The sequence below is a fragment of the Fonsecaea pedrosoi genome, assembly GCF_000835455.1.
Source record: "Fonsecaea pedrosoi CBS 271.37 unplaced genomic scaffold supercont1.4, whole genome shotgun sequence".
In the NCBI taxonomy this organism is placed as follows: Eukaryota; Fungi; Ascomycota; class Eurotiomycetes; order Chaetothyriales; family Herpotrichiellaceae; genus Fonsecaea; species Fonsecaea pedrosoi.
In genome coordinates, this window is record NW_013550612.1 from 43,425 (window position 1) to 58,443 (window position 15,019).

Sequence of the window (15,019 nt, forward strand, 5' to 3'; positions counted from 1 at the left end):
GGCTCCCCGGAGTCTTAGCATCCGGTCCCCATGGGGCCATGAATCCGGCTGGGAGCGTTCTCCACTCATTCGCTTCCGGAAACTACAACACATGGTGGATCCACAGCAGATGGTACGATCCCCAAAAGACTGAATGTGAGCTTTCTGAGGAGTCCTTGTCAACATCGTTCGTTTTGTTGGTCTTGCGAGAATCGCTCTTGACGGCATGGCGACTGTTGACATCCATATCGTGAGCGGGGTCTTGCTGGGTTCAGTCATCTTCGGGGTATTACTATGGAAGGTGTCTCATTACGGTATGCGGCTTGACGGTTATCCGCCTGGTAAGATTTGTGACCTTGCAATATAACGCCTCGACCGCGGACTCAAACGACTGCAGGACCGCCAACAATCCCTATTCTGGGCAATCTGCATCAGCTGCCAGACTCCAACTTACATTTTTGCTTACAAAGATGGGCTCAAGAATGTAGGCCTATCTTCTACTGTCTTGGGGTTCTTGCGAGGCTGATCAGTACGAAGATGGACCGATATACTCCCTGAAGTTGGGCAGCCAGACACAAATCGTGGTCAGCTCGCAGACAATCATCAGAGACCTTCTCGAGAAGCGGAGCAACATCTATTCGACCCGGATGGATATGTTTATTCGAGAGAACAGTGACAACCTCAACATCTTGTTTCGAAAGTGAGCACAGACCCGATGGACCAGTCCTGGCCGTCTGCGACAATCTGACCCAAAGATTTGCAGTAACGATGACATCTGGAGACGCCAAAGGAGGATGTATCACCTGCGTCTCAATGCCAAAGGGGCTGATAGCTATATTCCATACCAGGTAAGAGCGCTTCCATCCAGTCTCTTGCGTGCACGTCCACGGCGGAGATGCCCTGACGCGTTCAACCACCAGCTCTTTGAGAGCCGCCAGTTGCTCCACGATTTCCTGGTCGCCCCGGACGATTATGATCGAAATTTCAGGCGATACACCTCCAGCGTGGCTTCGACGTTGGCTTTCGGATGGCGAACTCCAAGTATGGATATTCCAGCAGTTGCTGGAATGTGTGATGTAGGTACACATCTTTCGGTACCCTTGGGACTTAATGCTCAGATATCGAACGAAGTGGAACGACCGGAACGTGCGCATCGCCAATTCGTTGCAAATGACCGACTGGTATCCCTCATTGCGACCCGTCTTCAATCTGATCCCGACTCGCTTGAGCGGGCTCAAGCAAGACTTGAAGGAGATCAGGAAGCTTGAGGAGGGTCTGTTTATCGACCTGTTTCAGGAAGCCAAAGCAAGGAACAGAGAGGGCAGAATTCGGCCGTGTAGGTGGAATACTCCATTCTCCAATGTGCAATTCGTCAACTGACTGAGGCTACACTTCAAGGCTTTTCCAATGACATGATAAGCGCCAACGAAAAGGCCGGAGCCGACAGGCTGGGTGACAAAGAGTTAGCTCACAACGCGGTTCAAGCAGCAATGGGAGCCACGTAAGTGCTACATACGCTAATGGAACGCTCAGAGCTGCGAGCTAATGGACTCACAGGGACACTCAGTGGAACACCTTGAAAGGCTTCCTCAAGGTAGAGGCACTCGAACTAGAGATTTTTCTATGCTGACAGCAGGCTTTCCAAGGCTATGGTTCTCTTTCCGAAAGTGCAAAAGGAAGCGCAGGCGGAAATCGACAAGGTTGTCGGGCCTAACAGGATGCCGTCCTGGTCTGATCGTGAGCACCTCCCGTACATACGAGGTGTCGTGGAGGAAAGCTTGAGATGTGAGTTGCAAGTCTCGACAAAGCCCTGAGAATATTGACCGTTTTTACAGGGTTTCCTACGACTCTTCTCGGTGCGGTGCCTCATGGCGTTGCTCAAGATGACATTTATATAGGCTACAAGATCCCCGCCGGTGCTGGCATTATTAACAACGTGAGTTTGATAGGAAAGTACTGTTGATTGGTGAAGGTCTGACTTTTTATCTCAGGTCTGGACGATAAACAACGACCCGGAGAGGTACAAGAACCCCAGAGAGTTTGATCCCCGTCGCCACGATTTGGACAAGACCTCGGGAGAATTCTTCGGTATTAACTCCAATACCACTGAACGTCCTCACATGAACTTTGGTGCAGGGAGGAGAGTCTGTCCAGGCTTTCACGTCGCGGAAAGGGGCCTCTTCATCGCCATTGTTCGCATGCTGTGGGCTTTTAGCATGAGTCGGGGAGTGGACGAACAGGGGAATCCCGTCCCCATTGATAGAGATGCCGTAACCGGCGGGCTCGTGGCAGGTCCAGCCCCGTTCAGGTGGGTACTGACGACTCTGAGAGTCGTCAAGGCGCTGACGGTGATCCAAGTTGTAAGATTGTCCCACGGGACGAAGGACGCCGGGCCAAAATCATTCAATCTTGGGACGAGGCACTCACTTCCTTGGACAAGGACTTCGACTTTACCGACGAGTATTTCAAGAGAGAATTTCAGCATGTGAAAGCTTGAGAGAGAGGTTTTGGAGAATAGCGATAGTTTTAGCACTTATGACGGCGACATGACCCATGTCAGGGGAATGTAGTTGTTGAAAGCGCATGGTTTAAGCTAAGCCCCTTCTCTATCTCTGCCCGGTATTATCTAGCTCTTGGGTAGAGACAGTGTGGATAATGATGCGCGATAACGACTTGAACCACATTTCCCTACTCGTCCTGCTCAAGAGGTTGGGGGGAATGCCATACGTTTCCGGATTCTCCCAATCTCGGTGACTTCCACCTCAACCACGTCGCCATCCTTGAGCCATGCCGGTGGCTTGTGGAAGGCTGCGACTCCGCTCGGAGTTCCAGTCATCACTACCGTTCCCGGGCGTATGGTCCTGCCTCGGGTCAAGTGTCTGACAATAGACGGAATGTCGAAAATGAGGTCGTCCGTCTGGGAAAGCTGTCGCTGCTCCCCGTTGACGGTGGTCTTTAAAGTAAGCTTGGAAGGATCTGGGACATACGAGGTGGATGCTAGTATCGATCCGATTACTGTGAATTTATCGAAGGCTTTTGCGTAGCCGTGTTGGCCTCCTGAACGCGTAGGGTCCTGCCACAATCGTGAGGACACATCGTTGCCGACCGTGTATCCCAGTAAATAATCGAAGACGTTGTCAGATTCTGTCAGATTCACAGCCTGCTTGCCAAAGACAATCGTCAACTCGCCCTACGGCATGAAATCAGATCAGTATATTGCTTCTCCAGCGAACCCAATCGATACTTGCCTCGTAATCCATGAAGTCTGCCTCCTTGTGTACGGGCACGTCCTCGTAAGGTCCCGATACTGCCTCTATACACATCTTCAGCGATTTAAGTCGCCACTTTGCAGACATAGCTCACCTGATCCTCCTCCCTTGAAAAAGATCAACGGATAAGGGGGTATCTCGACCTGATGCGGCGATGAGCGCGGGTTTACGCATTACAAGCCATGTGAACATACCTTGGCTTCTTCAGCGTGCTTGCGATAATTGAGACCAATCCCATAGATAAAAGGTGGTGCTTCGATCGGACTCAATACTTTGGCGATCTTGACTGTGTCTGTACTGAGACAGAAGCTTTGCTTCCATGGTAGTCCACCCGTGTACACAGGCACAGAGACGCCCACTAGGTTGTCAGCCCAGTTGTGGCTTTTAGGGACTTCCCCGTAGTGGGCTTGCCCTGCGTGATCTTCGAACCTCACAAGACGTTTGAAGATAGAGTCTGCCATTTCTGCTGGAGGTTGCGTGTTCCTGACTGTAGGCGGCGTCGCTGCTCTATACTTGACGGAGGAGGCTCTCCAATTTCCATTTGACCATGCGGGAGACGGCTTACACGGTCCAAGGTAGTGTCATACCCCGTACACCAGTTCAGCGAGCTCCAAGATGGAGTTGCTGTACCTACGCAGCTTGCTTGTCTCAGGCATAGGAATCATCTGTCTTGTCGGAGTTCGGACTGCCGTGTCAGCCGAACCGAGTTCCACCGAGACCACGTTCTCCGGACGGAGACTGAGAATTTCCCCCTGCCAGGGCCACAAAACACTTCGTTGTGGGCAGGGTTCGTATACCTGGACTGTTGCATTCCCCCCCCCGATCCAAACTAGGTGCTGATTTCGGTCTCGCTGCTCTTCACCAACCACCAACACCAATGGCATCGACAGGACCTTTTGAGACGAAATGGCCAGCTGACATACCAGCTCCAGCAGGCGTCAAGCAGTGGATAGATGACTTCTATCACCTCGCTGACGACCAAGCCGCCGACGCGGGTCATCGGCTGGCGGAATTGTTTACGCCCGATGCGACACAATTCGGTCTGGCTGGGCCTTTGAAGGGAAGGGAAGGTAAAGACACACTTCTCCAAAAACCATCGTCCTGTCACTAAGCTCAGCTGCTAAATATATAGCTATTGCCGCTAATCGCCCGAAGGCGTGGATCACGCAGAAAGAACGCAGGCATGATCCCCTCGAGGTGTACACCTCCAAAGCAGACTACAGTGAGATTGTTGTCCTCGGGCGGATCAAGTCATGGTTCAAAAATGGGGAAGTGGTAGAGGCGGATTTCGTCGCCGGCATTACCTTTACAGGCGATACTTCGCAGAAACCACTCTGTTCGCTGTACCGCGTATGGGGGGTGAGTGGCTTCTAGCAACTGAGCTTGTTTTAACGTCTCGTGCTAATTTGCGTAGGACAGCGCACCGTGGGTGAAAGCGATGAGCAAACAGCGTTGACAAGAGGTATACAAGGCTAGAATTATGTGTGCAGAGATAGTGTAGTGCTTCAAAAATTGATATGCAAAATATTCGAGAAGCTAAGTTGTCCGCCGATAGCTGCACAGTTTGACAGTGTACGTAAGTGGTTGAGCCAGACCCAATGAGCACACCCTACCGAGTGTTAGTGGAGTTTGTGCACCAATTGAGGCAATCAAGAGACATACTGCTCTGATCAGACTGTCAATTGTCTTCGTTTGACCCGCTGTGATATACGCGATGAATCGATAGTGGCGACGATGATCTCATGCTAACGACGAGTGAATAGATCGGACGACCAACTGACGACCGTGAAAGAGACTGTCTGATACACGATGATGGAGAGAATGATCCACATTATGTCAGAACTCGTGCATTTGTATCCTTGTCAGAGATATTAAGATGGATGGGACTTGGTTGGTAAAAGTCACGTACGTAAGGACTGGAAGGGCGGGAGGCTGACGAAGGAAAAACTATATGAAAAGCCCGGGATAGGAGGTATTCTACTGCAAGCGTATAAAACCGCCTATTAATGAGGTTGCTTTAAACCTTATAGGTGGACTTATACTCCCTGACTCCATACACAATCAACACCCGGCAGAACTTCGGATTAACCTCGATCAGACCGCCCACAAACTGTTCAGGTGACAGCCTCACTAACCTGATGTTTCAGGTTAGCCAAGTGTGGAGGCGGAGTGGCCAACTGCGCTCGACTGATCAAGTGGAAACCCTTAGACAGCTTCAATTTTTGTCATCGTAAAAGCAAGTTTTCTCCTCTAACTAACAAGACTTGAATAGCCATCTGAAAGCCCCAGGGAATGGCAGATACCAATAGGTATGCGTCGGTCAAGCGACTCGGTGCTTCTGTACTCTATCAGCCCACCAGGCAAGAGCTAGTCGTCAAGTAGTCACCTCCAAATATAGCACTGCTTCCTTGAGATCGACTTCGATACAGTATCGTCTTCGTCCACGGTCTGCGCGCACATCCTTGCTACGCTTGGCAGACCCGATCATCTACTCCTAACACTCAACACGAGGTTAAACGTCGAGGCTTCCTATCACGTATCGGACGTGGGAATACCGCGTCTGTCGCTACTCCATCAGCATATACTTTAAACGAAGGTGGTGAAGGTGGTGAAGACGGCGAAGCAAATATTAATGCCACAGGCAGTGCCGCATTCTGGCCAGCTGACCTACTGCCGGCTCGAATTCCCGAGGCAAGAATTATCACATACGGATATGATGTGGATGTCATTCGCGGTATATTTCAGAGGGCTAGCAAGAATAGGATTTTGCGGTACGGTAACGACCTGATGGTAAAACTAGAGAGATCCCTACCTGACAAGGTAAGTATTTGCACCTTTATTGTTCTGCTACATCTCGACTGGACTTCAAGTGCTGGGTCTTCCAGAGGAACCGGGCAAATGCATAAGAGCCGTCATATTTTGTGGAACTTCCCATAGAGAATCTGATGCAGCAGCATGGGGACGCCTCGCATCAACTGTTGTGAAGGTGGCCCTCCAGATTGTGAACTCCAAGATACTCAGCGACCTGCAAGTCGACTCTGAAATCCTTGACCTCATCCAGGATGACTTTCCCAGGGCGTTGCATGACAGTCATCTCAGTGTACATTCACCTCAAGAGGAAGGTCTCACTGGTATCAGAGGATTTTTTGGGAAGGTACCGTGATTCTCACATGGCAGGATGCTTTTTTCAGACTAATCAATTGTCAAGGTTGTTGACGACTTTTCTTCAAAGGTTGGCCATGCTCTGGAAACGACGGAGGTAATAAGTGGAAACCATATTGAGATAGTGAAATGTAATGATGGTATTGAAAACATTTCGGGGGATCTAAAAGGTTTTTTACAGGCCTTTGAGAGCGAGCGACCGCCGCAGAGTATGTAATTCAAATACTTCGTGCGTTCAGAATACTCATTACAAGAAAGAATCAGCAGAGTTCGGACGAAAAGAAATTCCATATACATACCTCAACCGATTTTTCTTCTTGACTATAATGAACCTCGATCTAGGATATCGGAAATACACCCGAATACCTGTTCGTGGCTGATGCAGATCAAAGACTTCCAAAACTGGTGCAAAGGTGAAGGCTCCCATATCTTCTGGCTCCACGGCTTGCCGCAACTCGGAAAATCAGTCGTGGCACGCGACGTTCTGGAAAGTTTAGAAGCACCAGATGGAGTGCATTTCTGGGTTTTCTCCATTCCACTCACTGTAGTAATTTAGGATGGCACATACATCATTATCAAGAGATATGTCGACGAAACCCTCCAGGAGACCTTCTTCGAGTATACTCGTGAGCTAAAGAAGCGAGGGAATCTTGTCCAGCCTTCTTCGCAAAAGCTCTTATTTAAGGTGTCAACTGGTTTTCTTTGTCTGATTACTCTAGATCACTATGAACTACCATAGGATTACAACGAAGTCAGCATTAAACATCTGTTAGTCCCCTTTCATCGACGTCTTCCCACTGAAACGCCTCCCCTTGGGATCATTTGTTTTCAGCCTTTCTCAGTGCCAGGCAAACTATCACATAATAGGACGATACCTATTTCTTGATCAAGAGACTTTTGGAGGAGGATTAATTAGAGGAGTTGTTTGACCATACCGATAGGATACGACCCATATATGAGATGAACAAGAGAGTTTGAGAGCAAGTCCCACCGCGCAACCGAGGCCGCCTTCGTACACTGTTCGGAACCCGCAAGAATAATATTGCGCGTTAATTGCCGGGCACCACATAACGAAAGGACGCAAGCGTGACACCTTGCTCTTTCAACGAGTGTTCCAGAACCACACGTTCAACGAATGGCGCCTTTCAGTCAGATATCAAAAATCCCAAGCAAAGAGGACCACTTCGACCTGGATGCTGCTATCGAAGCTGTTAAAAGTGTAGACCCAATCTCTCCCGACACTGCAGATATTGCTCGATAATGGCTGGGATATCAATGAACCGGAAAGCTACTTCGAACCACCGCTCTTAGGGTAAGCACGCACCGATCAGTCATATATCTCTTTAAGCTGAAATATCTAGACGTGCGGATCGATCGGATGCTAATGAAGAGGTTGTTCGCTGGTTTCTTGATCATGGTGCAGACCCCAATGCCTATGCAGGAAAATACAAGCTCACACCGCTCTCTCGTGCCATTCATTTCGCGCCTGTCAATATCATTCAGCTACTCCTCGATCGCGGAGGATCTGCAGAAAAGGGTGAATTGATCAACTTTGTCTGTAAAAGGCCAGAAGATTCAAATACTCTATACTTGTTGAGACTACTTCACGAGATGGGAGCTAGCATCAGCAATTCCCTCTTCGACACAGACCCCAGCCTTAGCGACGTCACTCAATTCGAAGGGACACCTATGTGGATTTCTTGTACTGTGGGAAACATCACGGCAGTCTGATATCTAGTTGACCATGGTGCAAGCCCCTTTGAGAAACCATTTTTTGCTCGGTACTTGCCGCTGGATGCAGCCAGGGAATATGAACACTGGGAGATTGCCAAGATATTGTCTAATGTCTCTAAATAATCAACTGAGAGGCTTCAAAATGTAAAGACAACGAGCTAGATTGGGTCCTTAAGGGAAGGTACAGAAAATATGTGAAATGTGACCTGATCTCAGAACAAAAGGGGGCTGGCCTTGAACCTAATTTCTTCCATCGGATTTCACTAGAGCCATACTTCTGAGGTTTCCGATTCAGCAGCTGTCGGACGATCTGAAGGTGCCCAAGTGAGTATACTCTCCAGTAGCTCAGACAGCACTCCGGGACGCTGATGTAGTCTTTGCTTGATATTCTGCCACTCATCCGGTCCCACACCATTCTTCCAGCTGCATCCCTCCTGGAAGAAAAGCTGGTATGCCGTAAGGCCCGTTCCCCATACGTCCACCTTGCTGTCGTACTTGGAGCCTATGCTCGTTCCAGCTTTGATTGCGAGAACCTCTGGGGCCAAATACACAATCGTTCCCACGCTGTGATCCGCCGATGTTGCATTGAGAGTTGCGCAACCGTAGTCGATAATGATAGCGTGGGGCGGATCATATGCGACCATCATGAGATTGGTCGGCTTGAGGTTTCGATGCATGATACGATTTTCATGAAGGAGGGCGTGGCCACGGAGGACCTGCTGCATGGCATTTTGATGGATGCGGTAAGACTTCGCCGACATGGTGAGCTCAATGAGTATTCTAACGCAAGGAGGGACATGAACAGATACACATCACCAAGTTTTCCACCCTCTATCCATGTCGCTTCCCCACCAGAGTACTCTTCAGCGATCAAGTTGCAGAGATTTGGCTACCGTGGTCAGTCTAGGCGCCTCTTTGGCGACCAGTAAGAACTTACGTGCGACCCGACCCGCTTGGAGATCTCTATCTCTAGCCGGATACGCTCGAGGTTTCCGCATGTTCTTTGTAGGTGTTTGACAGCCACAGGACTACCAGTCTCGCAATTTATGTCACCGACCATGACCGCCGTTACTTAGAGGCTCTTGTATCACAAATCCATGGAGTTCAATGTGATGAGGTTGTGGGGTGGGCTCAAGGGAAGGGTGTATTTGCCGGCCATGCCACTCAGATATCAAAGTGTTCACCTGAGTTCGATATTTGCCCAGCTCAGTGAATTCCAGACAGAATGTGAGGTTTTCGATCGTGATACTAGTGCGAGGTAAATGTTTGACCATTTTCAAGCTTCTCGTCGCCATTGATATATATCGGCTTCTTTGCAGGGGCAGTTACTTCCAGCAGGCCATCGTTGATATTAAAAACCCGGCCGTGTCTCCCCAGAACGCGGTCCTGTTTCCGGTCGACAGTGAGTAGAAAGTCAGTATGTCCGTCGGGCAGATGCCGTCAACCGCTTCCCCAGACCCAACTCAGTCGAGGTACTTTAGGCAACTTCGTCATGCTGAAGATATAATGAAGTTGATGACAAGGTCAGATCGAGCGACCACTATCTTCAAAGGAGGTGAGTTCTTTCGCTGCCTCATCGATATAAATGAATTGCCTTGCGCGCTTTTGCCAGTCGGGATCAAGTCGTACACGCTGAGCAATTTTGCTAAATGGGAGTCGCGCAGGACGATTTACGGGTATCAGACGAGCAAAATCGCCCTCAAGCCGTGCGGACGTTCTTGGAGAACACGGATCCTCGAGAACTCCCGTAGCTGGCGTGCTAGGTGGTTCTTGTTCCGCCTAGTCAGTTGGCATGATGGGAGCGGCCCAGTGCTGCGTGAACTGATAACGTGCTATTTCTGGGATCGAGAATGCATACTTGTATTGAGGTAACGCACGCTGGGACTGTGGCGGGATCCCCAGAGTGGGCTGGCTACCCCACTCGCCCACAATTAGGGAATATTGTTCTTGCGAGCTCCGAGAAGTCGCAGCAAAGTCCAGAGAGCAACTCACGTGGCAACGCGAGGTAATGGCGTTACACGTGCACTCCAAAAGTTCCAGTTGCTCATGTCTAACAAAGTCAACGAGGCACTGAACCCACCGAAATGCTCGTCATCCATATCGATGACTCTGGTCAATGAAACCCTTTTTTCCCTACCTCCGTCGCCAGTCCTCTAGTATGGTAGCCAATATTTCCCGTCGATGCACAAACAACTGTGCAAGCGACTTCGAGCCGTGGCCAGAAATGGTGAACCCCCAAAGTACCAAGAGCGCGATTGTTTTGCCCTCTATGTCGAAGCCTGCTATATGTTCTCCGCCGAAGAGTATACCGGCGGAGATGACTTGAAACCAACACCTCCGTCTAGCGACGAACCTTCCACACCTCGAGACGACGGTGATGCCTCTCGTGGAGTTCCACTACAGTCCTTTGGTGCGCCAGGGGTAGGAAAGCTTGGATTGGCTGATGAAGTTTCAAAAAAGAATATCGACCCCAAATAAGATGAACATGCCAGATGCGGCTTCGTTCATCGCCCATGGGTGAAGCAGGTTGAGTTGAGCTCGACGACTGGGGTCAAAAACGAAAACAGAAGCCGAGAGGGCACTTGGGCTCAGTCGATCCGCACACCCCATCGGTAAAAAGAGCAAGACATGACCAGGTCACTTCGTACGGAAAATATGGCAAGGTTCACCACCCTTTACAGGTATCCACTTAAGCGATATCGAACCGGATGGCGTACTGCAACTTGTGTATCACCGTTCAGTCGTCTCAGCGCCAACAGTGCCAGACGCCTTATCATCTATGGCCACAATTTCGGGCTGTAAGATGGGGATCATGGATGTCATCTATGATCAAAGACGCTGAAGTGGTGAGAAAGTGTCTACTCAACAATCGATCGATTCCGTTCATAATAAGAGTGGTACGGTCAGTCAGGCCTAGAGGACGCAGCTTCATCACTCCTACTACGCACCTAGAAAGACGTCTTTCCTTCGTGGAAATCGCCTCCTTTACCGCCTGTTCACTTTTCGCTCAATCCCGAATCCGCCTCACGATGTCCTATGTCCAACTTACTGTTTCTACTATTGTCGACCACATCAACACTATATGAGACCAAAGGAATCAATGGTGTTGCCCTACGAGCTCCCTGAAGGGGCGGATATAATGGCTCTTACCCACGGGAAAGGTGTCCGACCCTCTTGACGCAGTTCACGAACTCATTCGGCGGAGAGAAATATGCAAAATTGCTCCTGTTTGAGGGTATTAGGAGATGAAACGTTACCGCCTTGGGGAAGGAGTGCGTCAGGCTGCGTTTATAGTAACCGCACTGCACTGGAGGTATCAACGGTTCCGTTAAACATCACCACGGCGAGGATGGTTTTGGGAGGGGTCCCCCAGCATCTTCCCCTGCTTCAAGATGTTGCTGCCCTGCAGACACCGTGTCTAGCCGATGTTCAGCCTGCTCCAGCTGAGTCAAGAAATAGAAGGTCTTGGATATCACCAGTCCCAATCACTCGAGTCTCATTCTAGAGTAGCAGCTTGTTTGATCCATTACTATACTCGCAAGGCCATAAGTGGGCGGAATACTTCGTATACATCGTTATCGAGTCACTGCTGTAGAGGGTCTCTAGAGTTCAGATGGGCTTTCTGTACTGCAATTCTTGGACCGTATCTCTAGTTTTTTGGGCTTCCGCCTTGGTTTCGACTCTTCCTGGATGCTTTGTGTCAGGTTGACTTCTGTTTGGGGTTGTTTGTTGGGTTCAGTGGGCCTTTTCGACCTGATTTCCAGCTTTGGCGGCTTTCTTCGTGGTCTCTCGTCCCTTCTCTCCTTGTCCTCCGGCATGTCTGTCTCCGATGCTGCTGCGATTGCTCTCTGCTCAACGTCGGAGTTGTTTTGTTGGCTCACCTCCTGTTCTAATGCCTCGGCCACCTTTTCGGGATCAGCGTCCTCAAACTTTTCCTCTTTCCCACCCAGCTTTACCCACGGTCCATGGATAGCACCAACGCCGGTTCCGATCAACATACCCAATCCCGTTGTTGGAACTGCTGCGATAGCACCCAACACCGTTCCCACTCCGGCACCGAGGCCCAATCCAGTAGCTGCACCAATTCCTCCCCCAAATCCAAAACCCTGCCAGGTGCCACTTTGCAGGCGTCTCGCCATCTTGCTATGCCCGTGGGCTTCCACCTCCTTGTCAAAGGCCTCCTTCAACAACTTCTCCCGTTGCTTTGAGTCGGTAAGTGCCATGGCTCTAGATTTCAAGTCATTGGCCTTGGATTGAGCTTTTTGAGCCTTTTGAAGACTCTCAATCGTTTTGACCATTTCTTCTCTACTTGGCATCTTGTCGCTACCATTATTGGGTGCATCATTGTCGACACCGTTCTCATTCGTGCCTCCTCCAAGTATAGATTTCATTACATCCATTATCAATTGTGGAGGCTCTGGCCTTGAACGATTGTAGCCTGAGTTGCTCGGTTCGGGCCGGTGATTAGAACATATCCTGCGAAGCTGTCGTAGGCTGCTCGGGCCGTTTGGAGGGAGAAGTGCTGATGAGCGAGATATAAGAGAAAAACTTGGTAAAAGGGTTGGTTGTTATACGAAACGAGATTCCGACGTCATCGCTTCATCCCTGAAGCCACTGTCGAGTCAACACTTACAATGCCAAGCATCTACGTCAGAGGCCTTTTTGCGCATGGAGACTTGTGACGACCAATTTGGAAGACGTATTCTTTCCTTCGAGAAGTTCTTTTCACTTTCCAATGTATTGACAATCAGCAAGACTTTGGCAAAGAGGGGTTAAGTCCTCATTGTTTTTCATGTAGAATGATGAGAAAGGACAATCGGCGGAAATCCCTCCATGAAACCACATTGACAGCGGCGAAGTCATGCAATCTTAGGGCTTCCATCCCTGCTAATTGTCAATGAAGTATGAGTTTTTCTCAGTATTTCGCAAAGTTACACGCCTTTCCACGCGCCCACCCACACACGCGCAAAGGAAAGAAGAGAAATCGGAACACAGTAATGTCGGTGAGCAAACTTCTGCCACGCCCAGAACCCAGAAACTTGGATGTAAGAGATGGACGAACACTCCAACTTAACCTGACATGGGTACCTTTTGAGATATCGAACCTGATAGGCGCGCTGCAGTAGTTGGGCTGGTGCAGTAATGCCACCGGGATTGCGACACTTCGTCAGGGAGGAATCAGCCAGTGCTCGGAGAAAGCACCATGGGGTGAGTATAGTGGTTATTCGACTTAAATTGCAGCCCCTGTGTCAATCAGCCTAGAGCAGCAACGCAACTGGACTATACCATCGCAGGGGAGACCCGCCTAGATAAGAGTATCTTTGGACCTTTGAATGGATGAACAATTGATGACGAGCACTCCTTCCGCAAAGTGATCGCCCATTGTGATAGCTTCCAGCACGAATCAACAACTACTCATTGCTAACAGGACCCGGCCCATCCATGGGCTTCTTGTTGCCGTCCGTTTCCAAATGCCTTGAAAGTTGTAGGTCATTTTCCAAAGTGTTTTGCACCGGGAGTTGTGACTCGACCATCCGTTTTCGCAACGTGGCCAAGAATTGTGATTCGGTCCCTCCTACGTCAACGAGCACTTTCTCTAGGAGATGCAGCGCGTGCCTTGAGTCCATCAAAAGGCCTCGCGTTCCAGGTGAGGGAGGGGCGCAAAGGAGAACGTCCAACAAGGAGTCGGCGATGCGAAATACCTTGAGCTCCTGCAAGACGTTATTTCTGAAACCAGAAAGGCTATGAATGCCACTAACCATGCCATAGCCATGAGGCTGGATGGATTTCCACGACACATTTTCAAGAACGGAAAGCATGTCGCGTGCAATCGTCGTTGGGAGCAACGCTGAGAATGCCTGATCTCGGGCGTGACAAGACACCGCAAAATGGGCAATTGTATACTGCCAAAGCAGTATTCGAATCCAATTCCGGGTAGCCAGTATATCCACCCCTTGAGACTCGTTCAAGCCTTCACTAAGCGGATGACAGCTGAGATCACGCTGTAGGGTCGATATCCTGTCTTTCGCACTAAGATTGCATGCTAGACTTGTTGACGAGGGGACAGAATCGAGAATATCGCCATCAAGGAAGGTGAAGAGTCGGATCAAGCCTATGAATGCCGGCACGGGGGCGGCGTCATATCCTTCTGTGGGATCAGCGCTCGGGAACTCGTGCATCGGCTTCAATGTGGTTGGAAGGCCATTCTGGACACAATATGTTCTACGTTCTAGGTCAACCCTGGAGGGCGTTCAACTACTTTGAACTTACCTTTCAGAGATAAACAAGATCCAGTAAACTCGCAATCTTAATTGACGCTCTCTTGAGTCTATGCCGGTATAAGTGTCGAGCTGATGCAATTTGAGACCATGGGCGTAGGTGAGGGTCTCTCGCAGGTAGAAGCCGGCGGTGCGGAGTTTGTCTGCATTTGCATAATAGATATGGAGGAAAAATGAGGTCAGAAGTGACGACATAGAGTACTGTTCTCGATACTCGAAAAGCTGTCTCAGCCTCTGGGCTTCTGCCACCAACTCCGAGGAAGAGGACCTGGAGGACACAACATGCTCAGGAAGCCGGAGTTGGGCAATGACAGCTGCACACAGCGCTGCAGCAAGCGAGTACGACTCATAGTCTTCTTGATTGCTCCTTAGAGCGGTGATGAGTTCATCATGCGAGACGATGGGCCACACGGAATATAGGCGCAGGCGGAAAACCTCTAAAAGTCGCTCGTAAACGTGCATAGGGATGTTAGACTGCGCTTTGGGTGAAAGACCATGGTCGACCGCGGCCTCGAGCACCGATTCTTCAGGCGGGGTAGGAAGTGATTGTTGATCGCTGGTTGCTTTCAACATCCTTTGGAATTGCTCGATTTTCAT

The 15,019-nt window shown here is 49.9% G+C and overlaps 6 protein-coding genes across 6 annotated transcripts; 2 read left to right on the forward strand and 4 right to left on the reverse strand.

Annotated features, from left to right (window-relative positions):
• Window positions 1-205: 205 nt before the first annotated feature.
• On the forward strand, window positions 206-2,476 carry Z517_05772 (uncharacterized protein; the record flags this gene model as incomplete). Its single annotated transcript, XM_013427514.1, has 12 exons — window positions 206-320; window positions 377-463; window positions 517-679; window positions 743-827; window positions 900-1,073; window positions 1,111-1,315; window positions 1,378-1,480; window positions 1,537-1,573; window positions 1,626-1,764; window positions 1,815-1,915; window positions 1,971-2,287; window positions 2,338-2,476. 12 exons carry the CDS (start codon window positions 206-208, stop codon window positions 2,474-2,476), a joined length of 1,665 nt encoding a protein of 554 aa, XP_013282968.1.
• Window positions 2,477-2,680: 204 nt separating this feature from the next.
• On the reverse strand, window positions 2,681-3,709 carry Z517_05773 (uncharacterized protein; the record flags this gene model as incomplete). The annotated part of the gene is made up of 4 exons (XM_013427515.1): window positions 2,681-3,169; window positions 3,213-3,286; window positions 3,343-3,391; window positions 3,443-3,709. 4 exons carry the CDS (start codon window positions 3,707-3,709, stop codon window positions 2,681-2,683), a joined length of 879 nt encoding a protein of 292 aa, XP_013282969.1.
• A 416-nt stretch (window positions 3,710-4,125) lies between these two features.
• Z517_05774 (uncharacterized protein) lies at window positions 4,126-4,704 on the forward strand (the record flags this gene model as incomplete). The annotated part of the gene is made up of 3 exons (XM_013427516.1): window positions 4,126-4,318; window positions 4,381-4,607; window positions 4,663-4,704. 3 exons carry the CDS (start codon window positions 4,126-4,128, stop codon window positions 4,702-4,704), a joined length of 462 nt encoding a protein of 153 aa, XP_013282970.1.
• A 3,703-nt stretch (window positions 4,705-8,407) lies between these two features.
• Window positions 8,408-8,905, reverse strand: Z517_05775 (uncharacterized protein; the record flags this gene model as incomplete). The annotated part of the gene is made up of 1 exon (XM_013427517.1): window positions 8,408-8,905. The coding sequence occupies one exon, from the start codon at window positions 8,903-8,905 to the stop codon at window positions 8,408-8,410; it is 498 nt and encodes a 165-aa protein (XP_013282971.1).
• A 2,841-nt stretch (window positions 8,906-11,746) lies between these two features.
• Window positions 11,747-12,460, reverse strand: Z517_05776 (uncharacterized protein; the record flags this gene model as incomplete). The annotated part of the gene is made up of 1 exon (XM_013427518.1): window positions 11,747-12,460. The coding sequence occupies one exon, from the start codon at window positions 12,458-12,460 to the stop codon at window positions 11,747-11,749; it is 714 nt and encodes a 237-aa protein (XP_013282972.1).
• Window positions 12,461-13,555: 1,095 nt separating this feature from the next.
• Z517_05777 (uncharacterized protein) lies at window positions 13,556-15,019 on the reverse strand (the record flags this gene model as incomplete). The annotated part of the gene is made up of 2 exons (XM_013427519.1): window positions 13,556-14,366; window positions 14,415-15,019. 2 exons carry the CDS (start codon window positions 15,017-15,019, stop codon window positions 13,556-13,558), a joined length of 1,416 nt encoding a protein of 471 aa, XP_013282973.1.